Genomic DNA, 25,251 nt, shown 5'->3' on the forward strand with positions numbered 1-25,251 from the left:
CACCCAGAGGGCGCTGGGCGGGGAGCGCGGAGCTCGGGAAGTCCCCGCGGAGGAGGAGGCGGGGACGGTGGTCAGCTGAGCCGAGCCGCCGCCGCCGCCGCCATGGGCGCGCCGTGAGAGGGGTGAGCGGGGCGACGCTCGGCGGGGAGCGGTGGAGGCTGCCCCCGAGGCGAGCCCGGCGCGGGGGGACGACGGCGGCAGCGGCGGCCGGTTTCCCTCGCGGCCGCCATGGGCGGGCTCGCCCGGTGACTCAGCGGTCCGGGGTGGGCCTGCGGGGAGGGCGAGCCGCGCCGGGGAAGGGCAAGCGGGGAAACGCCGGTTTGCGGCTACCGGAGGCCGCCCCCGGCCCGGGGCTGGAGGTGGGGGGCTGCGGCGGGACGGAGCGACCGTGACTGGGCAGAGGCGGGTGCGGGCGCCCCCGCCTTCCCCGGTGCCGCGGCGGGGTGCCGGGTGTGCGGCGGAGAGGGGAAAAGGGGGCAGGAAAGCGAAAATGAAAGTTAAAAACCAGCGGAAATGGAATCTCGGCGTGAAACGCGGCGTCGGGGGCGCTGCGGCCGAGCGGGGCGGGGGGAGGTGCTGGTGGCGGCGGCGGCGGCGGCGCCGCCCCCCCCCCCCGGGCCCTGTCAAGGCCGGGCCGGCGTCGGGGCCCGCTCTCCTCAGGGACGGGAGCTGCCGACCTTCCAAAATGCTGTCAGGGCTGGTGAGGGAAAGAGGGGAGGGTGGGTGAGACAGGGGTTCTTCTTGTCTCATGCCCAGAGGAAGGGGTGCCCGAGGAAGGGTTGGTTAGCCCGAGAGACGTCCCGGGGATCAGTTGCTTTACTTATGCAGTCCTGTGAGGGGTTAATGGGATATGGAGGCTTATGGATACTCTGGTGTAGCAGGGTCAGAGGGATTGGAAGGTGCCTGTGTGTTATGACAAGAAGCGTGGCTTGCTTGTCTTAATAGGATGAAGGTATGATTATGTTTTCTTTATAAACATTTATTGGGCAAGAAATCGAGAGTTTTCCCTTTACAAACCTTGTAGTATACGCTTCAGAGATGTCCAGCAAGTTGAAGAGCCGTCCTGCTGAAAATGGAGAGCATCCCAGGAGTAAAATGGAAAACGGAACAGACAGCATGGCTGCCCCTGCCCTTAGTACCTACACCCCAGAAGAGATGGTACAACAGATGAAAGAACTAATCACTGAGAACAATGAGTTAAAAGGTGAATGTGCGTGTGAACTCGTTTTGAAATGCAAAAGCCCCGAGTCTCTTCTGGGTTTTTTTTTGTCCTATGAGTATGAATTCTGTTCTCATTTGCCCTTGCTGGATAACATTTTATACCTGGGTAGCGTTCGCTGTATAAATGACTCTGCAAGTGGCAAGGCCAATTTGATAGGACATACCAAATCGAATCGGTATGGAAGATTAGGGAGAGAACAGCCCAATATATGGCTGACTTACTTGCTTTAGAATTATACATATAAGCAGTATAGCACTGTGTATTTCAGGAGGCGAGGTGAAAAATCTCTTGCTATCATATGCTCTTTGCTCATCAACCTCTAAAAGCTTTTTTGGTTTGTTTTTTAGGACTGTTGGGCAGCTCCATTACAGACAGACTAACATTTTGCCGTAGCTGCATCAGGAGGGGTGGGTACTGCACAGTGCCCAGAACAGTTTGGGTTAGGATGCTGTCTGAAAGGAGCTGCATCCTCTTGGGCGGAGAGGGGAATTGGAGCAGGCTGTCCTGCACTGTGTGTAGTAACGACTATAATAACGTGTAGTAACGTTTAGATGTCTGTACTTCAAAAGGAAGTGGTGGCCATGGCAGGGTCTATCTGGGAGAAACTGATACGTTTCACTGAAAATGCCAAGTGATTTGAGTCTTGTGAGATAGATTTGTTTCTGGATCCCAGGAGTTTAGGTGTCAGATATGATTGATTTTTTTTTTTAATGGATGGAGCAAAACCCAAGGGATCTGGGAATTTTTTATGTAAAAGACAGAGGTACCTCACTGTTTATATGGCAGCATAGCATGAAGTCATGTGTTGTGTGTGCTGTGATTTTACACTAGTGTTTAAATTCCGCCTGAATCATTTTTGGGCCTGGTCCAAGTTCTTTGCCTGGGAGTCTCATGGATATCTGGCAGGAAGGCTGTTTCTAGAAGTACCTCTGGTATTTTGCTAAAAGGTCCTATATCATATAAGATAATGTTTCAAGACCATAATTACAGCTGCTGTAACTCATACCTTGCAGAATCATTCTCCAGAGCTACATTTATTTACATAACCTGAAAGATTTGTTGGCAGTTTATAACTTGACATCAGGACGTAATGGAAGTTACTGGAAAGTACAATGTACTGACTTTGAGTTTGTTGCTTTAAAAAAAGCAAGTCTGAAATACTTTCACTGGCTTTTCTTAAAAATCTTGTAAGCATTTTGCAATAGTAAGACTGACTTTGTTACATACATTCCCAGCCAGGGGAACTGACTTTGCTGTAAGTTGTCGGGTATGTTTTTTCAATGCTTTCAATCAAATCTTAACCAAATGTTCAAGTAGAGCATTGTTGGGCATATTTGACACATTTGATTTGATAGCATCCGTTTTCATGTAGTAATTTACCAGTCTAGGATGTCTGTTTTCCCTACCAAGTCTCAGTAGTTTCAGAATCTCTGTTCAGTAGTTTCATTTGGGTTGATCATAGAATCATAGAATAGTTTGAATTGGAAGGGACCTTTAAAGGTCACCTAGCCCAACCCCCCTGCCGTGGGCAGGGACATCTTCAGCTAGATCAGGTTGCTCAGAGCCCCGTCCAACCTGACCTTGAATGTTTCCAGGGATGGGGCATCTACCACCTCTCTGGGCAACCTGTTGATCATGTAAATAGCACATGCAGCAAGATGCCTCTTGTCAACAATACTTCTTGCTTGTACTTGGTTTAGGAGTAAGTCAAGAAGTGAGCGTGTGATTTTAGCAGTGGATTTAATGCTATTTATTATAGTGCTAACGGACTATAAGAAGTTTAGTTTTGGTTTGGTATTTAAGGTACATGAGAAGGAGGTTTGCATTTCATACCCAATTACTGCTAACCCATTTGATACTGAAGAATGCTGAGCTCAGTGTAGTGGAAATCTGCTGTTTCATTGACAGAGTATTAATGTGAATCCATATCTTGTCTCTGGCTATTGTTTAGAAGCCATGAAGTTGCATAACCAAGCTATGAAGGACCGATATGAGGAACTTTCCATCTGGCGAGAGAAGCAGAAGGAAGAACGAGAATTTTACGAGTTAAAATTTAAGGAGGCTAAGCAGTGCTTGCTAGCCAAGTGCATTGAAAATGAACAGCTACAGCAACAACTTCAGAACTTAAAGGAAAGAGAAGAAGGAACTGAAATGGTAAATAAAGAATTGGTTGGATTGACACGCTTTTGAATTGAAAGTCTGGAGCATTCAGTCCTTTCGTCACAGTGGGAGGTTTGGAGATTTGTTAACATCTCCATTTTTATCCTTTTGCTCTCACAAGAGGTCTTGGCCTGACTTATTTTATAAAGTGAGGCCTGACTTATTTTATAAAGTGAGGCTTCTCAGAGTGTAGTAACAGAAAATTGTGCTACACCTAAGATAATTTACATTTCCATTAACATTTAATTAACAATAATAATTAGCATTCTTGACATAAGAAATAAGAAATTAACATTTCTTGCTAACTTTTCAGTGTTTATTTTGTTTACTGTTGGGTATCTCTTGACTATCCCTCCCTTTGCTTGTTAGATTATCTGTCTCTCATGATCATTTAATTGGGTTTGTATTTGTGCTTCCAGGGAGAAGTTGACATGTAAGCCAAAAAAAAAAAAAATAAGGCCTGCCATGTATATCATTTTCTTCTCATGAAAACTCTTACTGAGGTCAGATTAGATCTGTACTTCTGCTGCCCCATTTGAGTCTGACTGACCTTCCTCCCTCTGTCTTACTTTTGGCTCTGTAACTCATCATTTCTGATGTTGCAGGTGATTGCTTAGTAGCCAGGCAACATTTTGCAGATAGTACTGAAGACATCTATGGACAAAGTTTATTAAAACAAAACCTGCTTTGTGTCCCACATGGTCATGTGTTTAACGAGAAGTTTCATGCAGAGCCAAACTGATGCATCCTGGTATCTGGTACCTTCAGGACCCAGGTGGATTCTCTGTTGCCTGATGAAGGATGAGTGTATTAGCCTTTTTGTCAGCAGAGACACTAGTAGACTCTCCTTTCCTCTCCTGATTGCGTATTTTATGGAACTCTGTAAGAAATGTTTCAGCATGTAAATCAAAATTGGCCAATGAGTTCAGAAGTTACAATGGGGAAGAAAGTCACGTATTAATATGTGATTGTGTAAGTGTTACTTACACAATCTTTACTTTACAGGCTAAAAGTTGTGTTTCAGGATTGTCAAGGAAACTCAGTATTTCTTAAATCTGGAATAGTTTTTAAGGGGAAGTAGAGGATTTATTCTGCCTCTACCTGTTTTAGAACTTCTTGTACTTTGAATACTTAAAGTATGTTATTGACAGAGTGATCCAACCTGCTTGAGTAATCCAACATCCGGATAAGTAAAAATAAATATCTTCTAATTATCTCGTTCCAAGAGCTTCATAGAGTAAGCACTGGTTCTTCTGTGATACTTTGCAGTTTTATCAGCCAGTGGTAACTGTAATTCAGACAGCAACATTTTCATTTCTGATCATGATTTTCAGGCTGACTGTCATTTAAGCCAAAATTACCTTCTCCTTGAATGCTTTAGTTCCACTTTAATTTTTTTTCTTTTGTCTTCTTTTTTTGTTTAGAAAGAGCATGAAAAAATTTCCTCTAACAGAAAGACTAATTTAAAATTATTCTAATTTCTCTCACCTCTCTGTTTTACTATTAACTGAGATAGACTATAGTCCATTGCTACCGTTAAGTGACATCTCTGTTTCACTCAAAGTAAATCACAGATGTGTTGTGTTGCCTCCCTTAGTGATAAACCAGCACTCCTAGGAGGGTTTCTCTCAAAACCGTACCTCTGTTAGCACAGGTTGCTGTAAAGCTCTCTCTTCTTCACTGGAGCTGACTCTAATTGCATCCTCTTACAGCCTAAGCACAAAATCAGAGACAGCAACAAATCAGGTGGGTAGAGTGGTACTGCGGGATGAGAGACACTGTCAGCATAGCAAGAGTTTGGAGATTTGGCATGAATGATAGATTAGAATGTAATTCAGACTCCAGGAGTTGTCCAGAATTTACATTGATGGTATGTGGTGTAATAAAGGCATTACCAGGAGATGGAAGGCTCGGGTTACAAAATGGGGAAGAAACAAACTCACAGGGAAAGTTTCATAATGGGGAGAGGCATCTAAAGGAGAGAAAAAAATGAGGCTTCCTGGTTCTGTAGAGGCTTAACAGAGGGTTTTGAGGATCCTGGGGAAAAGGAAGAGGCAGAACGTGAAGGAGATAGTCATGATTGGAAGGAGAGATAAAGTTTGGGGAGAATCTCTGAGGGACAGAGGCTTTGTGGAAGGGAAGGGATATAGGGAGAGATTTATACATGAAGATGGGGTACAGAGAAGTTGTATGGTGGAGGAAGGCTGAAAGTGGGGTGTGTGGAAAAGCTCTCTGCCCGCTGGTCTTTTCTCCCTAGAATCTTAGGTAGATTTGGGAAAGGAGGAATAAGGATATGGGTGAAAAAATAAAATCATTCTGGACAATAATTCTGTAGGTTGGCTGAGACCCTATGTGGTAGTGAGAGGCATAGATTCAGGCGAAGATTTACATCCTAATCCTATCTGTGCATTCAAAGAACCAGGCCCATGTTTTCCAGAAGCATGATGCTCATCGTTTGATTAACTTGGTTTCAAAGTTTAGACTTCTTGCTGTCTAGCAGACCAAAACATAGTTTAGGGTTCTGTACACTGGATTTTTCCAGGCAAACCTAAATGGAGAAGAAGGGATGCGGGACACCGTTGTTATGTTCAGGCTCTGTGCTCCTCGGCCAATGTTTCCTTTTGGTTGGCTAATGCAGAGTTTGTTTATCCCAGGAGGGCTGCGTGGCTCCCGAGAAGGAAGCGAGGCAGCTGAAATCCCAGGTGCAGCGGCTCCAGGCTGAGAAGGCAGATCTGTTAGCCATCATTTCAGAACTGCAGATCAAGCTGAACATCTCCTCAGCAGAAGATTCCTTTGTGGAGATTGGGATGAACGTAAGTGAGGGGAATAAAAAGAACACAGTGACCTGTGGCCAGAAACTTTGGTTCCAGCTTGGTCCTCCTTTTTTTGCAAACTTAATTTTTCTTCTCATACCAGGGTAAATGATGAGGAAGTCAGGTCTGAGTGTAATTAGGGTGACAACGTTTACTTGATGACATTCTACAGTGAGGTATTTAGCACCCTCTCTTCCTTTAGTAGAAAGGATGAATCTATACCCACGTCAATGAATAGACTTTATGCCTCTTTGAGAGGGAACAGCAAACTACCAGCAACAGCAGTAACACAAGATACAGGCATGGTGGATTTGGGAGAAGGGTTGCATGGTTGATGATCTTAAAGGTCTTTTCCAACCTAAATGATTCGATGATTCTATGGTCTCTGAGACTACCTGGCATGGAGCACTTGTGTGTTACAAGATGTAGTGGTAAAGGACTTGGGATTTGTTTTTGTCCTTCCACTTTTATGCTCAAAGTAAATTAATTTCATAGGTAGCCTCCATTGTACTAAAAATATTCTCTGGAAAAAACAACATGGTCCAGCAGCATGGTCAGACTAGTTCAAAATGTTAAGAGTCTTATCTTAGTTGGAATTCCTGGGAACATCTGTACTATATTTTGTTAAGGGGCAACACCTATGCATAGAGGGGGGCATTTTCTTCTGAGAATGGCGCTCACTTTCTGCTGACAGATATGTAAAGATGCAGGCAAACAAAACTAAGTGCAAAGCTGTAGAGTGTTCCCTAGAGGCACAAAAATCTACTTTTTCTGCTGTTCTTCTATTTGAAAAATCTTCACAGGCAAAACGTGAAAGTGTGGGTCTCCGCTATCCCCATAATAGCAGATCCCTCTCTGGAAACTACAAGTGCAACAAGAAATTAAGAGAATTTTAATTAAAACTTGTTTGGAGTTGTTGAAGAAAACTTCAGACTGCAAGAAACCTTCAAGGATGCATTCTCCTTTTTTTGCTACAAAGATTCTCTTTTGGGTTATGAAGATCAAGGAATGAGTTTTGTAGTGGGAAAGAAGCATGGTCCTTTTGGGAGGCAGGAGAGTGGTTTTTAGGCTTATATTTAATAAGTCACCTGCAGTGATGTTGGCTGTTGCTGTGTGGTGCCCAGTCATCTTTATAGGGAAGAGTGGCCATGGAAGTTGCTGATGAAAGGAGAAGGCCAAATCTCATTGTTGTTCCTCTTCTGCGATCAGTCCGGAAGAGATACAGGGAAAGGCATGTGAAGTGTTGTCCTGGTTTCGGCTGGGATAGAGTTAATTTTCTTCCTAGTAGCTGGTATAGTGCTGTGTTTTGGATTTAGCATGAGAAGAATGTTGATAACACACGGATGTTTTCGTTGCTGCTAAGTAGTGTTTACCCTAGTCAAGGACTTCTCAGCTTCCCATGCTCTGCCAGGTGCACAAGAAGCTGGGAGGGAGCATAGCCAGGACAGCTGACCCAACTGGCCAGTGGGGTATTCCATACCGTATGATGTCATGCTTAGCATATAAACTGGGGGGAGTTGGCTGGGGGGCAGCGATTGCTGCTCGGGGACTGGCTGAGCATCGGTCGCCGGGTAGTGAGTGGTTGCATCACTTGTTTTTCCTGGATTTTGTTCCTCTCTCTCTCTCTCTCTCGTCGTTTTCCTCTTCATTACAATTTATTATTATTATTGTTGTTGTTATTGTTGTCATTGTTATTATTATTACTATTATTATTATTATTATTTTATTTCAAGTATTAAACTGTTCTTATCTCAACCCACAAGTTTTCTTACTTCTGCCCTTCCGATTCTCTCCCCCATCCCACCCGCAGCGGGGGAGTAAGCGAGCGGCTGTGTGGTGCTTAGTGGCCGACTGAGATTAAACCACGACAAGTATTTAAGTAAAGAATTTCCAAACATGAAACTGATCTGTAGGAGTTTTGTGGTTTATTTATTTTTATTGCCACTATAGTAGTTTCCCCTGTTTTTCTTCCTTCCTTAACTCAAGTAAATAAAACTGTGTCCTCCTTAGTCCAAATACCAAGCTAATAGTGCTTTTTCTTTCCTAGGAAGGAGAAATAAATAGAACCGCAAAGGAACATCAAGAGAAGAGTGGTGAAATGACCAGTAACGTTGATATCTACGTGTATGTAGGTTCTTGTTGATGCGTGTGATTCAGAATTCTGCAATGTGTTTTGTTTTCAATGTGAGGGAAGTTTTTTCTATGAGGAATGCACTAGAAAATCCTGTTTTTTCTGTGGCCTTGCATCCCTCCATTGCAGTAGCTCTACCTACCTACCGTGTTGGAAAGACCCTCAGCTCTTTGGCATTTTTTCTTCCAATTTTCACTAGCTGACAAGAGGGAGCACATATTCTGGCCGGTTGGCCAGGCATTTATGTACATGCTGACTTGCCAACTTTTCAGACTTTTAAGGGAGGCCAAACAGAAAAGATAAAGATAGAGGCTGCAGGGACTCCCTCCCTTCTAGTCATTGGAGACCATCTAATAGAGTATCTGTCCTCTACCAATTATAATGATGTTGGTAAGAATTGGAGGTCTTGTAGTCTTTCAAAGCTGAACTCCGTCTTTTCTGTTTGTGTGTGGTTGGTATAAAGTGTATCACGGTAGGGTAGACAGTGCAATGACTTAGTCCTTATTTTTCAGGTTACTAGGCTTAAGATACCAGCATTCTGTTTAGGTTACTTCTCAAAATTTGATTTTTACTTCAGCTCCAGGGCACAAGGGACTTTCTTACCCCTAGGTGAACCTTTACTCCTCATGGACATAGACAGCTGATACTATTAAACCTTCCATTTTGGATACTGCCCAATTTAGCAGCTAGATGGTTGTGGCTGAACTCTCTTACTTACTTTGTGGCCTTTGCTTTTGGAAGGAAAGGATATAGAAAATGCTAAGGACGTAGCAGGGCAGAAAGCTGTGCTCCATGTACAGCTTTTCCCTTAAACCCCTGTCACTCCCTATGTCACTGCAAGGGAGAATGGCATTTTAATGTAATGACATAGAAAACTTGTCCCTCAGCATGCAGTTAAGAAGTTGAAGGAGGAAAAAAAAGAAGTTATGGTCGTGGATGAAACTGAGAGAGTTGCTGACCACAGACCGTGCTGCAAGTATTCAGCTTGTCGTTAGCAGTGGCTTGTGAGAACACTCTGATTACGAGAAGACATTCTCTGTGGGACTTGCTTACCTTTTGATGAGTATCTGGGCCATATCTAGAAGAACAGGGGGTATATGTACCTCTTAAAATATTTACTGTGTCACCATGTGTCTTTGTCCAGCACTGAAACTTTAGACTGGTGCTGTTAATAGGTTCAGAGAAATGTGATCCACTTAGGACAGGTTTATTTCTGTAAGAGTAGAACTGTGCACTAAAAATCCCCTGATAAAAGTTATTTACTTAAAATATCCTGGCTGAACACTTGTCTTTGGGATATTGAATTGTGCTTGCCAAAGATTTCTAGCTCTTAGGAGCACATAGAAGACTAGACTTTACTTTCTGTTCTGAACTACAAAAGCAAAGTTTTAAACACATGCTGTTTTACAGCTGAGCTTCTGAAACATACAGTGTATATAACCTGCTTGTCTTACATATAGTTAAGGGATTTTGACTTTCTGTCTAGATGGACATAAAAATGGAGGGAATGGAATACAATATTTTAACACCAGGAAATTAACTTACCTTATTTTTCAGATAGTTTTGTATTTGTTTTGGTTCACTTCTACAGTAGCATAATGCAATTTTGAAAAGAGCTATAGAATATGAGGGAGGTGAAATATTGAAGAGATTTTTTCTGAAAAAGAAATCAATTTCTGATGACCATTTTTAGTGGAACATGCCTTCTTTTCCTGGAAAAGCCTGAGACAGAGATAAGAAATGTTGCATGTTTCATTGAAAAAAATGTTATTTTGGGAACAATCAGCAGCACTTTGCAGAAGGGGCTGCAAAGTAGGTTAGAATAAATGCACTGGGTTTTGTATTGTCTTGACTGCTTTTGTTTTCCTTGCTTAAGTACTAAATTGTTCCCCCAGCTTGAAGTCTGAGCACTGTGCAAAGCAAGGGCTGCATTTGCACGCATGGGGACTGTGGCTAGTGGCTTGTGGGCAGGTCTTGGTTTTTGGGAATGAGCCCTTTGCTCAGAACATTGGTTTTCAGCACTGTGTGAAACGGTGGCCTCTCAGACTGGGTCCCAGAACTAGGGATAGGGGAGTGCTGTAGTAAAATCTAGTAAAATCTGTTGTTATTTACATCTGGTTTGGTTTGAAGCAGGAGCAAACCTGCAGATGAATCAAAGAATTTGGAGTCTGAGGAGCTAACTGTGAGCCAGCTGCTCTGCTGCCTTAGAAATGAAACTCAGAGGAGGGAAAAACTTGAGAAGGAGCTGCGGGATCACAGAGAGAGGTATGGAGTAGGTGCACTGTAACTTTTGGAGCAGCTTTCAGGGCTGCTGCAGTTACCAAGTCTGTGGCTGATCAGAGACAAGCTGAAGTATCAGTGTGACCTGGATGGGAAATTTCCCAAGCACTCCGTAGTAATAACTTATTTTTGTGGTAGTCCTTATAGGGATAAACCACAGGTTCTTTTCCATGGGCAAAAGAGTTTTCATGTTTTATTATTATTTCCTATAACACCACAGATCAGGACAAATTACCCATTTCCTCTTGGGTTCGAACTTTCCCCAGGTTATGTCAGAATGATATGATGACTAGTTGAGGATATTCTCTCCACTCACTTCTCCATAGTTATTTGGTTTTGTATGAATCATCTGCGTGTGGGGCCTTAAGCAAATCACTATGTATAAAACGAGGATTACAGTCCTCTTCGTGATATTGGCAGGCTACATTTAGCAATGTGTGAGCTTGGAAAAGCTCCTTAGAAATGTCTAAAATATGTTCAACTCCAAACTTATCTAAGAGAGAGTTTTTCAAGTGAGACCTGCATGAGGGTCCATCTCAGCTCAGTTATATTGGTATAAATCAGCATGACTGTTCAGGCGTGGAAAATTGCCTAAGCAGTAGCTGTTGCAAATCCCCGGTTCGCAGAGACAGAGTAAGACTTCCTGGACAATATCTACTGTGAAAGGTTGGTGTCACGGTAATTGCTTCTACGTGGTCTTCCTAGAAGAGGTAATGAGCCATAGCGAAATGATTCTTGGAAATCTCAGCCTCTGAAAATACCAAAGGAAAATAGGGGCAATATTAATTACTAGATTCAGTGAACAGACTGACCCATTTCCAAAGGGTTAGCAGTTTTGGACTGTACCAAAGGTCGATCACTGTGGACTGAATGTTATTTCATTCACCACACCTGCAGACTTATACATCCATTTTAATTAAATACACATGCTTGATGTGCTGTGTTCTTCAGGAACCCCCATGATTGTGCAGGCTTTCCTGCATGTGTGTGCTTTCAGTTTTGCCTCTTGTTGTGGCTGTGATGTTAGAAAGAGAGTACATCACTTGCATGAAATCCTTGAATAGTTACAATCTCACTTTAAATATAGGCCAAATCCATTATTGTTGGATCCTTCTGTTTTCCAGACTGTCAAAGCTGGAGAAGGAGACCAGCAACTGCCTGGAGAGTGGGACACAAACTCAACAGGAAGAAGAGGAGAGTTCAGAGGCTGTAAGTACCTGTCCTCTTGAGCTGAGATTTAACAACACACAGCTTACTTGTTGAGGCCAGCAACCTCAGGGCCTAGATTTCCACTTGCACTCAGGGAGCAAGGGGTAATTATCTTGCACTGGGTATGGAAGTGAATTTTGAACTCTCCAATCCATATCTTAAGAGGTGGTTCCAAATTACACCAGCCACTAAAAAGGGGTGAGATTGGTGGCCAAGAATTAGGGAAGCATGGCATAACTGCAGGTATACCTCATTGCCCTGGCCACGCCCACTAAACAGAGAGAGATGCAGTCATTTCTAGCTCCAGAAAATCTTCTAGACTGAGTGAATTTCCTCACTGCTGGCTAGGTCAGCTTTTGGATCAGAATCTAATGACAGCATACTGTAAAACAGACTTTAAATGTGGAGCTTGTATGGCACCTGGTATGGGTGTTTTTCATGTTCTTGGTGAGATGTATTACAATGGTGGCACATAACTATCTTGGATTGAGGCACCGTTCCAGGCAACCTCAGTCCTGTTGTTTTCCATTAAGGTTTGGATGGATGTTGGGGTTGGGATTCAGCTACAGATTCAGATACCTAAATTTATGTGCCTACTGTTGTAGATGCCTCCATGTGAGGTAAGTGTGTAAGCTCCCATAGCAGCGGAGATCCGTTCAGGTTCAGTGCAACTGCATAATACAGGCAAATAAGAATGCCTGTATATGAGGCCGTGTGGGGTTATCTGAGGTGCTGCGTGGAGCTAGCAAATACGCTATGGGATCTGCTTGAGACCTGTGCCCTTCTGAAAGCCAGGACAATATTTTAGGGCAGGGCTGGCTTAGTTAAACAAGACTAGCTTGTGGTCAGGCCAAGAGATGTCCTTTCTAAGGAAAGCAGATGATGTCTTAGTTAATTCTTTCCAGTATTTTTATCTCAGCTTTGCCTGAGTTACAGCTTGAGCCAGATGCTCCTCATCTAAGTACTGATATTGAGGTCAGCATAGTGAGATCCTTGTGATGGCACTCGTTGTTTCCATTTATATGCTGTTGGGTTTCTTCAGAGGGCTTTTGTCAGCGGAGCTCATGTTATCTCCCCCTATTGTAAAATGTAGATCTTTAATGAAACAATGTGGGGGTGCAGCGTGGACCATTTGAGGGCTCTGCATTTGAAGACATCCTGGGAGAGAAGGAAAAGTTTTGAAACCTGCTTTGGCTGTGTATGAAGAGTGAGGAGTGGCTGGAGAAGAGGCTAGTGCACATCCTCTGCCAAACAACAGCTGGACAGTAACCTCAGCCAGGTCTCCTGAGACAAGTCATCTTAAAGCACCACTGCAGTTATTGCTCTGCCTTCCCTGGGAGGCTGCTTGCAAGCTTCCCAGAAGCAGAGGTCTAGGAGGCTGTGATTTAGGTGTTGCTCCTTTCTTGGGGAGGCTAAGAAATAGGTGTTGGGGAGAGACAGTCTGTACTGTGTGATGGGATTTTTTGAGTCGGTTTAGCCTTTTCTTTCAGCAAGGCTGCCAGACTTGCTTTCCAGAAGCATGGACTGATTGTGTTCCAATTAAGTAAAATACCTTGAATTACAATGGCTTTCACCAGGGACCAAGAATTCACAGTGCAGCTTTATTAGAAGTCAGACTTTTGCCAGTGATATGTGGTTTCATTTGTTGACACATTTTCTGTTAAGGCAATTTCTGCTGATGTCGAGTTTTCTGCAAATTGAAATGCCATCACCTCACAAAAATCAGTGCTTTCATCTGTGAGTGTGATGGATTAGTTGGATTGCTGCCTAAAATAATTTTGTGGCTTGTTTTGCAGCAGAAATCTCTTCTTCCTTCTGAGATAGAAAAAGCGTAATCCAATGTGCTTTGTGAGTGTTTACACCATTATATTCAGTCCCTTTTGCTTGGTATGACTGGTGAATGATACTAGCTTGGGCAGCTTGTGGAGGGTGTCCTCAGCAGCATCTGTCAGTAGACAATTGTGTTCTGTCTGCTTCTCAGTCACACTGGCTGTGTTCCACACTTCTGCTTCAAGATGAAAGCTGGAGTGTTCACAGGTCGTCATGGATGAACAACTTCTATTGCTTCAGTTGCCTGGGGAAGTGGTGAACTCTCCCTATTAGAAAACTGGAGCTTTTCTTCAAGGAAATAGGACAGCAGCATGCTCTTGATACACCTGGTATCTTTTTAGCCACAGCCACCCAGCTCATTCCCAAGCTGGACTTGAGAGTTTCCGTGCATTTGATGAGATAAGACATTATCAATGAAAATTACAGTACTAGGGACAATTAAACTGATGCTAGCGTGATGATGAGATTCAGATGTTTCTTTAGGAAAGCTCCAGGATGTACCTCCAGAGACTACAAATCAGCAGGAGTCAAAGGTTTCATGTCTTCTACAGTGTGGGGATGTATTTTAAGAATTGAAACTTTTATGTGTCCTTTGTGTCTTGGGTTGGAGGAGAACACAGCTGCTGTTTCTTTCCTCCTCCTGCTTTTTGCCTGTCTTTAGGATCCTTCAGTGATCTTCCTGTGGTCTAAAGCCCAGATGAGAGGGCCAGTGACTCGCAACAAAACTGATTACAGTTTTACTAGAAATCATTTTCTTCTTGGTTTGCAAAGTTGATTCATGAATGAATGGTAATGGAGTTACCATCTGGGGTTGTATTTTCTCCTTCAAAAGGTCAACAGCTGAAGCCTTCCAGTCCTGTGGTACTCAGTGCGTGTGGCGTGGGAGAGGCTGGTGTGTGTAGGGAGAGAGCCATTTGGCTGGAGGGGTTTCATGCATAATTGAAATAAATAACAAAGCATAAAACTTTCTGTGTTCTCCGCTTTCTGTGCGAAACGAGAATGGAGGAAACTAGAATGGAGGGGGTAATCCCAGTGCAGGATATAACTGGAAGGAGAAAGTCTAAGGTTTTAGTCTGCCTCCTTCTCTACTTCCAAACTGCTTCTTCTGTTCTACATCTGCTGTCACACCTCTTTCGACAGAGCTTACTGATGCTAGCAGACTGCAAGCCTACCTAGGGATAGATCATTTGTTTATGTTTCTTTGACAGACTATAACTATTGCTTAGAGGAGTGGCAGTAATCACTAAGTCTGCCTGCTTTGTTCATGTGTGTTTTAAATTGTAAACTCTGAGAAAGAAAATGTAGATGTGTTTTCCATCTGCATGAGGTGTATTCTAGCCAACGTTGGAAAGTCAGTAATAGTGTTGTCTTTTGAGTCACCTGGATTTTATGAGAGTGTTAAGTCAAAATGGGGTTCTGCCATATTTAGGAGTAATTGGTAATTGTGAAGCCTTGTGGGTGGGGCCTTATTATTGAGCATGGAGTGTAACAGTGCATACTGACTTACACTGTTTTCTCTCGAGAAAAAATTATACTTCCTGGTTAGATCTATTAGTTAGCCTGCAACTTTCCTATCTTGAATTTTCCATATGTAATTTTCCTTATTTTTTCTCTAAAAGGTTGGCAGTGAAGTAGAAACCCTGAATTTGCAAGTTTGTGCTCTGTTTAAAGAGCTTCAGGAAGCCCATGAGAAGTTAAAAGAAGCAGAATTGATTCAGAAGAAGCTTCAAGAAAAGTAAGAGAATAAAAGTTCTGCTGTGACACCCAGTATATATTTGTATGACAACTCTCACCTTGGGAAACTCACCAGCTCTACAAATACCAACTTAAATATCTGTTTCATAGAAATACTGTAGAAGATTGCTGCTGCTTTGTAAGTGGAGATGAAAGTACAGAAATACAGTAGTTGTCAGAAAATCTGAGCTGCCAACCTAGTTCTACAAATAGAACCCCAGTGCCTTGAATTTTAAGATTTGGGTTTTAAGCCTTCCTGATGTAAAGGCAAATCTTTCCTGTTTTCTGCTTCACGTACTCGATCCCTGTTCTAGTCTTAGGGGGAGAAGCTAAGGGACCCAGTTATGACCCTTTTCACATGAACTGTCTGTGCTTTTGAAGACCAATTGCATAGGTTATAAAAAGTGGTTACAAGACCCTCACTTCAATTTTCTGTCAAATTCCAGTTCTTTGAAATTCATAGTAGTAAGAAAGTAAGTGTTGGTTTGTTTTCTGATGATTGTGTATAAATTCATTATTTTCCTTCCTTGTTCTTCATCAGAATAAGCCTTTAAGGTGAATCACACAAAGATTCTTTTTATATTATGCCTAGTGTGCCAAATCCGTCAGAAAAAGGTGAACAGGAGAGATTAACCTTTTTTCCGTGTTCTGTCAGGTGCCAAGTACTGGAAAGAAAAAGCTCAACTGCTGCATCAGAATTGGAGGAGAAGCAGCAGCTAATATACACCATCAAGAAGCTGGAACTTCAGGTGGAGAGCATGCAGGCAGAGGTCAAGCTGGAACAAGCCAAGACACATGAAGAAAAGTGAGTATGACTTGGGTTTGTATTTCAGGGAGGTATTGTCAGTGAGGAAGGGAAGTCCAAGGGAATCTGGTCAAAGGGGAATTGAATCTGAAATACGAGTTTTGTGTTCTGCACTCTTTGAAACCATGTTATGTTTGTAGAGTCTGAACTAGAAACCTGCATTCACCTCAGCGTCTGTGTCACTTTGAATCTGGAGTCTCCACATTAGGCCCAAATTGTATCCTTTTGTCTAGTGAACCCCTCACTTAGGAAAATTTGAGCTGTAAGCTCTGACTTGTATCTTCCTTTTGTCATAAAGTCAAAGGCGGAATAGGGTCAGGTCTAATATACAAGCAGAGGAAGCAGAAAAGTGACAACAGCTGTCCCATTGACTAGCAGGGGTAAATGCGTCCACAGCTTGGAGGGTAGGAACAAGTCAGGTGGTTACAGTGATGAGACACTGATGTTAATGAAGAGGTCTGTGGTCTCTACAATACATTTGCAACTAAGAGAAGTAAGTATGCAGTGAAGCTGAGGTAAAGAACTTGCTGTTCGCTCTGGCTCCCCCCTCCCTTTCATGTGCAATCCATGTACAGAGTGTGAAAATGTCAGTCCAAGCTGTACAGAGAGACTGAACTACCTCAAGGACCTGCCTTCAGCTGCTGGAGAAGCTGCTTATTATCTTTGGAGACTGTGTCTGGTTCTTCTCCTTCACTTGAAGTCTCTGAGTCAAGACTTGGATGTCTTCCTAAGAGAGGTGTAAAATTTTGAACAGAATTTGTGAGCTTGATATAAAAATATTGGGTGATGGATTCTTCAATTTGAAATGCAGATGATCAGTAAGGACATTTGTTTGGACTCAGTCCATGGATAGAGCAGCACACGACTCATTGGAAGAGAGATGTTGAGACATGGAGCGTGATTTGTTCTCATCAGAAATGCAGATTCATTTTCCAGGAGCTGGTGGTGGTTTTTTCTAAATTCTTCCAGATTCTTTAGATTTCAAAGAATTTTTAAGTGTTTCAAACTTTCACCTCTTTTCTTGTCATAAACAGGGCAAGATGTAATAGCTTGCAGGATGCATACAGCAAACTCCTTCCTGAACTCACTGAGGCAATGAAAACAATCAATGAAATGAAACTCAAAGAGGTAAACTGATCACAAGAAGAAATCATAATTAATTAGGGGGGAGCGGGAAGGGATGCGAGAATGTATCTAGGAACAAATTTGGGCAGGAAACAACTGTCATCCCTTCCACATAATATAGCATGCAACATAGCAGCATTGCTCTGATAAACATACATCCTGTGCTGTCAATTATAGAAAACTTTATCCACACAGCAGTACTTCCATGGTGTTTTCTAGGTAAGGTCTAATCTGCAGTGCAGTATGGAGTCTGGTCCTTAGACATCAGTGATATGCAAAGGCATATAGGTGTTCCTGCAGCATAATTTGTAAATATGGGAAGGTAGGCCTCTAAACATTTTTGTAATCTTAAATAGAATACCTGCCACAGTGAGGTCTTGTTCATAACTGAGGCTCCATGGAAATGGCAGATTCTTCTGTATAATTTTGGAAAGTGGGAAAACATCCTTTGCAGTGTCCGTTAAGGAGTTCTCTTTTACCTGGATAAAATGTAGTTTGAAAGCTCAAAACTAATCTTTAAATTAAAATATCAGTCATCATTGCTGTCTTAGTCCAAGTTCCTTTGACCAAAATTGGAAACTTTTCCAAGGGCAGGAGGAGTAAGAAGCAAACTTTCACTTCAAGCAGTGTCGTATTCTGAGTTCATCTTGTAATCATAGTTCTTCCTTGCAGCTGGACAGAGTGGATAAAGTGGTGGTGGAACAACTGAATGCAAAGGTGGAGTTGGCAGAACAAGCCCTTGCTGCAAAGCAGCTCCAGATAGATGAAATGAAGCAGATAATTGCTAAGCAAGAGGAGGACCTTGAAACCATGGCTGTGCTCCGTGCTCAGGTATCAGCTCTTATTCAGAAATTGGCTAGTTCCCCCACCGAATATTCAGAAACCAGGAGGAGCTATTTAATGGCTCACTCTGGAATACTGAGTATCCGTTTCCTCAATTCCAAAGCATAATTCCCTTACTCGGCCTGCCTTGCAGATCCCTGCAGAGCCTTTACACCATATCCTACGCTTCTGTAGGAGGAACTGTGTATGCTGGAGTCTGGCACAACAAACAAAAGCTGGGAATAGATGTGTTTGTGTATTTAAAACCACTGTCTTAAGAATCACTGCGTATGTTTTAGGGATGATTTTAATCAAACCAGTATGTGTAAACAGTGACTAAAAAGCATCTGCCTCACATTTAAGGCACAGAACTGACATCTTCACCCGGTTCCACTGTCTGTGCCACAGATCTGTCTGTGTCATCGATCAAGTCACCTCCTCACTGCTTGTTTTACCTTATATCTGCCTCTGTACAGCAGAGGGCAATAGCACTGTCCCAGATAAGACACTTGAAGTATCTTATACAGAATCCAGAAACTACTGAGTCGTCTTCACCTTGTAACTAGTGCAGGTCTTCACTTTGCAGTGTGTAGGTGCTGTGGGACTGTTTTAAGTAGATGCAGGCTATCATACAGATTTGCTATTTTGGCATATAATATATGACTACGGTTCAGTCTAAGTTACAAATTCTCAGCATGATTTCATTTCTCTGATCAGATGGAGGTTTATTGTTCTGACTTCCATGCTGAGAGGGCAGCAAGAGAGAAGATCCATGAGGAGAAGGAGCAGTTGGCTGTCCAGCTGGCATACCTGCTAAAAGAGCAGCAAAACCTTGAAGATCTTGGCCGGTGAGAACAGACTTTGGCTGAGCTGTCTTTGGACTGTCTTGTTACTCTGTGTGCTGGAGTTGACCAACATTGTCTTGCTAGCATCTCAGTAGAAAGGCAGACAACTTTGCAGACATTTATTTCTTGGTTAATTTGAATTTTAAAAGAGAAAAAAAATTAGTTGGCTGACTTCTCATTTTAATTTTGTGATAGAATCTCTGTAAGGCATGTTAGTTCTTACTTGGGTGCCTTAGCGAGATTTCACTTTTGATGATTCATACTTGGTAAATTTTCCCTGCTGATTTATTTGCGTTTCTTTGGGTTCTGGCCTCAATTTTAGTGGTGAATCTGCAGCTAAGCTTGCTACATGTATGCCAGGGATATCTGCTGCTTCTCCAGGTGGCAGTGGTAAGTGAGTATCCGTAGTTTCAAGTACTGTGATACCCTGGAACTGCACCATTTTAGCACTCTTAGCTGTAAAAGAGAAAAAAGAAATCTTAGTCATGTGTCCTGCACTCATCTTGTGGAAGCCATGGGTACAATAAGAGTGCCCAGATTTTGAAAAATCAAGTTACATTTCACATTAACTGTGCACTGAACCCTTTTTCTGGTATGACTTGCTTTTCTACTTTAACCAAATTTGCAGTTTGCCCTGATTAGCTGAGAGTCCTTGAAGTTTCCCAGTAGTGTGTGCCCAAGATCCCTAGGTGTGTGGCCACCCAAATCCTGCTGGTGTCAGTTGTATGACCCTCATTTCAGCAGGACCCTGGCACGATCTCACAAAGCAGCAGCATTTCTAGGTCCCATTTCTGAGCAGCGTTTGTGAACTAAACGCATGACTAGTTGACATGATTTACTTGCAAATCCTTTGATTTATTTTGAAACCTCTTACATTTTCTGGAGACAAAGGGAAGATAACTTTTGCTCAGGCTTTTTTCAGAGCCCTTGACTTATTTTTTTTATTCTCAGAAACTCTTTGGCGGAGATGCAGAATCGCCACGGAGCCAGGGCACCAGATCGGGAACACTCACCTCGTCTTGTCCAAAGAGGTACTGTAAGCTCATGGGGCCAGGCCCTGCTGTGTTCAGTTTAAAACAGCTTTGCTTGGCTGCAAGCAGCTCCCCAGCTCCCCTGTGGCTACTCTGGCAACTGGGTAGCTGCAGAGAGCGTGATTCTCTGGCTGTTAGGAGCAAGCCGCCAATCCTCTTTCATCCGCTCCACAAAAAGAGTGGAAAAATGAAGTAATATAACAGGTAATCATTTAGCTTCTCTGCTTGCAGGAACTGGTAGTCAAGACTGGCCAGAGCAGCGGAATATCTCAATGTATTCATGTCCCAAATGTGAAGAAATTCTACCTGATTTGGACACACTGCAAATTCACGTTATGGACTGCATTAATTGAGTGATGCCCTCCAATTCTTCATCTTCTGGAAGTTCACCTGCCAAACACATTCTTTTTTTTTCCTTCTTGCTTGAATAACACTCAACTCTACATCCTGTAAAGCAGGTTTTCGGGGTTTTTCTCATTCATTCAATGGGAAAAGGATAAAACTCCTACCCTGCCCTGTACTCACTAATCTTGTTTTAATCTGCTTTAGGAAAAGAATTTCTATGGATGCATTAAAGAACTCCCAGTGTGTCTGCTGCTATGAAATCTTTAAGGAACATTCCCCTGATATGATCTGCTCTTATGGCTAGCCTGCAGAACGGGGCTGAATCACTGAAGTCAGAAGGGAGATGGGATATATGCTGAACAATTAAAGTACTGTGAGGCTGTAAATACTTCATCTCTCATATACTATATATCAGGAAACTAATACATTAAAAAAGCTGTTTGAGAAGCTTCCAGCAAAATGGAATAGTGCTGTATCCATCGAGCATTTTAAATGAACCCTGCTCTTTCTCCAGATGGCAGTTTTATTGCTGCCCTTGTGACCATACTAATCTGATGTTAAATTTTTGATGGCTTATGTAACTTCTTGCTTTAGCCAGCTGTGGGTAAGGTTTAAAACAGATCATTTAGGTCTGATATATGTAGCTCCTGGTGTACCTAGTCACTTGGTTTTATAGAACTGTTCATTTTTAAGGTGGTGTGTTGATTCTTCTTTATTATAATAAATTCATTTGAACCTGTACAGTATTGTGCTAGAAGGAGCTGAGATGGATGTAACCTAATTTAAAGAGAAGAGTATAATGGATTTTCACATCTCAAAATAAATCTATTGCAAGTATAAAATTATCTATGTCTGTGAATACCTTGGAGGCTGAAACAGGATTGCAAATCTCTATGGCTGAAAAGCTCGTATAGAAAGAACTGTAGTGTATTAGATCTGTTCTTGTCCTCACTGTTGTTTTTATCTCAACAAAAAACAGTTCTTAACTTGCAGTTGCATAAGGGAGGAAAACACACAACTCTTAACAAAACATGAACCAGCATGAACGACAGGAAACAACTCAAGCAAATTGCTGGGATCCATGCAAATGAGGATTTTCATGTCTTTTGCAAATAGCTAACATTCGCACTGTTGGAAACTGGCAGGGAAGGGAAGTAAGAGATGCATGAAAACCTCTGAGCAGCCAAAATGGTGTCTACTTATGGCATCGTCTTCCTGCTGAAGAAACGAAAGTGTTGGTCACTTTGGCACTGCCCAGTTGGAAGGAAGCCTCCAAGTGGTTTTGGACCGATCTGCCAACCTTGGCGTAGGGAAAGATTTTTATTTTTTTCCTCCACTGTTCAAAGCTGAATTTCTGGAAGCAAATGTGCCAGGACTCATTACAACCCAGTAGTTAAATCTATGCCATCTTGCTCTGTGGTAGGTCTGTTAGGCTCACTGAGGGCCACCACCAAAGTCTGTTTGTGCCCAGTCCACTTCATTCTGAGTGCCAGAATTGTGAGCTGGGTGTTCAGAAGGAGCAGACTGGGATGATCACACAACCTGAATATGAAAGTTCAACATTTTATTTTTAATATCACTTTATTACTTCTTGGGTCACCCTTCCATTCAAATAAGCCTGGATGTTTCCTGATGTGACATTACAGTGCACTGGTCTCACAGATGTTGGGTTGCCAGAGTTGGGAAGCCCGAATCTTCCTTCATATATAGGCAGGTGATCTGTAGAAATACTTGGACCTCTGAAGATTAAAATGCAAGAGAAACTGCATTTATAACTAAAGCACCTATGCTGGAGCAGGCTTATGTAAAGGACAAAACTAACAAAATACAATTGTAACTAATTTTTGTTTGTACATTTGTAATGATTTTAACAAAAACCGGAGCCCTGATCCCAAAACCTTACTCTAACTGTGAGGTATGCTTATCTGAGGGACTCATCAGTTAAAAAGCAGTTTAGAATTAAAAGCAAGCAAGCAGGAATTTTTATCTCTGGATTTTAGGCAATTGCATTTTCCTAATGCAGAAAGAAAGGAGCAGAAGGGAAAAGGTGAAGGAAATGTATTTTGTGGAGAGGGTCACCTAAAATCCCCCTGACGGACTGTGTGGCTCATAAGTTTCCTACAGAGCTGGTGTGAGTGAAAGTGGTTGACTTCCTCTATGTAGCCAACTTCATTAGGATAGTGCCACAGTCATCGTAAACTGCTACTATTGCACAGCCTGATCAAAATACTAGATTTTCAGCATTAGTCTAATAAAATGGTAAAAAAGTTATTTAATAAAAGGGACATGAAATCTACTCAAACATAGCAAATCAGGGTAAAAGACCATTGTAACATCAATCATTCACCAGGCAGCCTTCGAGTAGTCCAAAGTGGGAATTTGTGAACAGAGAACTGACAGCTATGATGACAGTATTTTCTGTGTCCCACTGCAGGAGTTACAGGGAATAGTATTAGATTTAGTAAATCAGGTGAGGACAAAGGAGGTGGGACACAGTAAGGTGAGTTCAGGACTTAACAGATCTCCATCAATGCAATCTTTTTTCATTTGAAAAGAACAGCTACTTCCATACCTGTTATGCAGATAATCACATAATACAATTCAGTTAGTTAGAATATGTCTTGAAAGGTCCTAAATGTCAGGACAAATTATGATATGATTACAATTAGCAATGGTTTTAGTCCCAAAATCTGGGGTTTCTCAGTTTCTACATGCACCAGAAATGTAGAAAGCAATTGTCACTGCTGAGCTACCAAAGGACAGTCCCTTCCCCACAAGCACTACACCAGGGAGGTAAGACCCAGTGTTCAAACGCATCTCCTCACACATCTGACACCCTCAGGGAGTGTTGCGTATGTGAAGAAGTCATGTGCTCACCCTCCCTGACGTGGCTTACGAGCTGTGTCATCTGTCCGTAACAAATACGAGACTATGCTCTACGACCGACAGCAATTGGTCCGTGGCTTTACTGCTGACTTATTTCATGGAGGGGTTTCACTTCCAGAAACACTGGATTCCAATTTTAAGAGAGATTCGCTAAAAGCAGCATCCATTTTTGTCATTGCTTGTCCTCTCTCCACTGCGCTCACGGGTTCTCTGAGAAGATCCCAGCTCGGTGCTTTGACTAGTGAGGAGAAAGGGCATATTCGTGCACCTGGAAAAGGGGTTCTGGTTTGGGGATGGCTGTTCTAGCATAAGAGGGTACATGGAAAACTCCACTGGGCCCCCAGCTTCAGACAAGGTAATGCAGACCATTCTCAAGGAAAAGAAGTCAAGCCGTGGTACAAAGTCCAAGCGTTACTGCTGTCCATCAGTGATGGCTAACGGAGAGCAGCACAGCTTTTCAGGTACGGGGGCAGGAATGCTTTTCTTCCAAACGAAGGTAACGACCAGGTCACGTGTGGCTGACCAAGATGCTTCTGAACTCTGAACTTTAAAAGGATGTACAACCTGTGAGAGAGAGATGCTTGTGCAGTGAAATTTATATATATAGCTTATGTCATCTTGTGACATTGAGCTAAGGAGAATGGAACAACTATATAGGAGAAAGCCTTAGAGATGTTGGATACCACAACTGAATGGGCAGAGTTACAGCAGATATTTTGTACTTGTACGTGACAAATTCTCCTGTCAACCTACTTCCCTAAATAAGTGCTTCTCCAAATTGCCTGTGGATGAAGATCCAAATCACAGAGAAGAAAACACACTGAACAGATCAATAGTGGAATTAGAAATAAAAAGTTTGGTGACTCAATATTTTGCTTCAAATCTGAAATAGAAACTACTCTAGAGTTGATTAATGCAAAACACAGGCCTTAATAGTGTAAGATTTATGTTTCACTCTAAGCAGATGAATACTCTTAAACTATACACAAGAACAATACCTGCACATGTTTCTTAGGCCAAAGAAAATACTCCTTCAGTGTATTTTTCGTGTCATGCCATCGGTGAATTCTCAGCTACCAATACCAAGAGAAACAATCCCTTTTTTGCCCTTGTAATTAAGGTGAGAAGTTGCTTTTATTTTGCTGGTTGTCACTGCTGTTCTAATTATCTCTTGTAGACTCTGGATTCTTGTTTTCTGTTAGCTGTAACTCATGTTCTCACACAGCTTCAGCCATAATTTCAGGTAATACAAGAGCTGACTGAAATCTGTTGTGAAGAGGTATTCATCAGCTTGGTTGCAACCTTCTTTTTCAATCAATTACAAGTACTCCCAGCAGATGCACTCTCTTATTGCCTTTTAATTGGTTCCTTGCGACAGTAGGATTTATGGGCTTTTTTCCCTGAATCCAATTTTATTACGGGAGCTTTGTGATAGTTATGGATTCTGCAATGATCAAAATCTGATGGAAATGCTACTAGGCCAAAATCAAACTAATAGAATGATAATAGAGCTGATTTCATCTGAGCAGCACTAACTTTAATGAAAACACAGAAAATCAATGCAAAAGGCCAAAGGAGGAATTACTTATGCATCCGTCAAGTCAACATTAATCATTTTAAGAGGCTTCAGAAAGAGAAGGGATCTTAGCACAGGAACGCTAACAGGAAGACATAGAATCATAAAATAGTTTGGGTTGGAAGGGACCTTTACAGGTCATCTAGTCCAACATCCCTGCCATGGGCAGGGACATCTTGCACTAGAGCAGACTTGCTCAAAGCCCCGTCCAACCTGACCTTGAACACTTCCAGGGATGGGGCATCTACCACCTCTCTGGGCAATCTGTTCCAGTGTTTCACCACCCTCACCGTAAAAAATTTCTTCCTTATATCTAGTCTGAATCTACCCTCTTTTAGTTTAAAACCATTCCCCCTCATCCTGTCGCAACAGGCCCTACTAAAAAGTTTGTCCCCATCTTCCTTATAAGCCCCCTTTAAGTACTGAAAGGCTGCAAT

General features: G+C 42.4%; 1 protein-coding gene across 4 annotated transcripts; it reads left to right on the forward strand.

Moving 5' to 3' along the window:
- Positions 1 to 27: 27 nt before the first annotated feature.
- OPTN (optineurin) lies at positions 28 to 21,197 on the forward strand. Of its 4 annotated transcripts, none has more exons than XM_075143696.1 (14): positions 28 to 122; positions 1,025 to 1,204; positions 3,174 to 3,376; positions 6,037 to 6,195; positions 8,243 to 8,319; positions 10,457 to 10,591; positions 11,731 to 11,815; positions 15,265 to 15,380; positions 16,035 to 16,184; positions 17,219 to 17,312; positions 17,982 to 18,140; positions 18,849 to 18,979; positions 19,928 to 20,007; positions 20,239 to 21,197. In XM_075143696.1, exons 2-14 carry the CDS (start codon positions 1,039 to 1,041, stop codon positions 20,358 to 20,360), a joined length of 1,677 nt encoding a protein of 558 aa, XP_074999797.1. In that variant the 5' UTR covers positions 28 to 122; positions 1,025 to 1,038; the 3' UTR covers positions 20,361 to 21,197. The 4 variants fall into 4 exon arrangements, with proteins under 4 accessions (XP_074999797.1, XP_074999807.1, XP_074999824.1 ...); XM_075143706.1 differs by having other exon boundaries at positions 10,460 to 10,591; XM_075143713.1 differs by lacking the exon at positions 28 to 122 and adding an exon at positions 188 to 359 and having other exon boundaries at positions 10,460 to 10,591.
- The last annotated feature ends 4,054 nt before the right edge of the window (positions 21,198 to 25,251 follow it).

Source organism: Calonectris borealis, chromosome 1 (assembly GCF_964195595.1).
Source record: "Calonectris borealis chromosome 1, bCalBor7.hap1.2, whole genome shotgun sequence".
Taxonomy (NCBI): domain Eukaryota; kingdom Metazoa; phylum Chordata; class Aves; order Procellariiformes; family Procellariidae; genus Calonectris; species Calonectris borealis.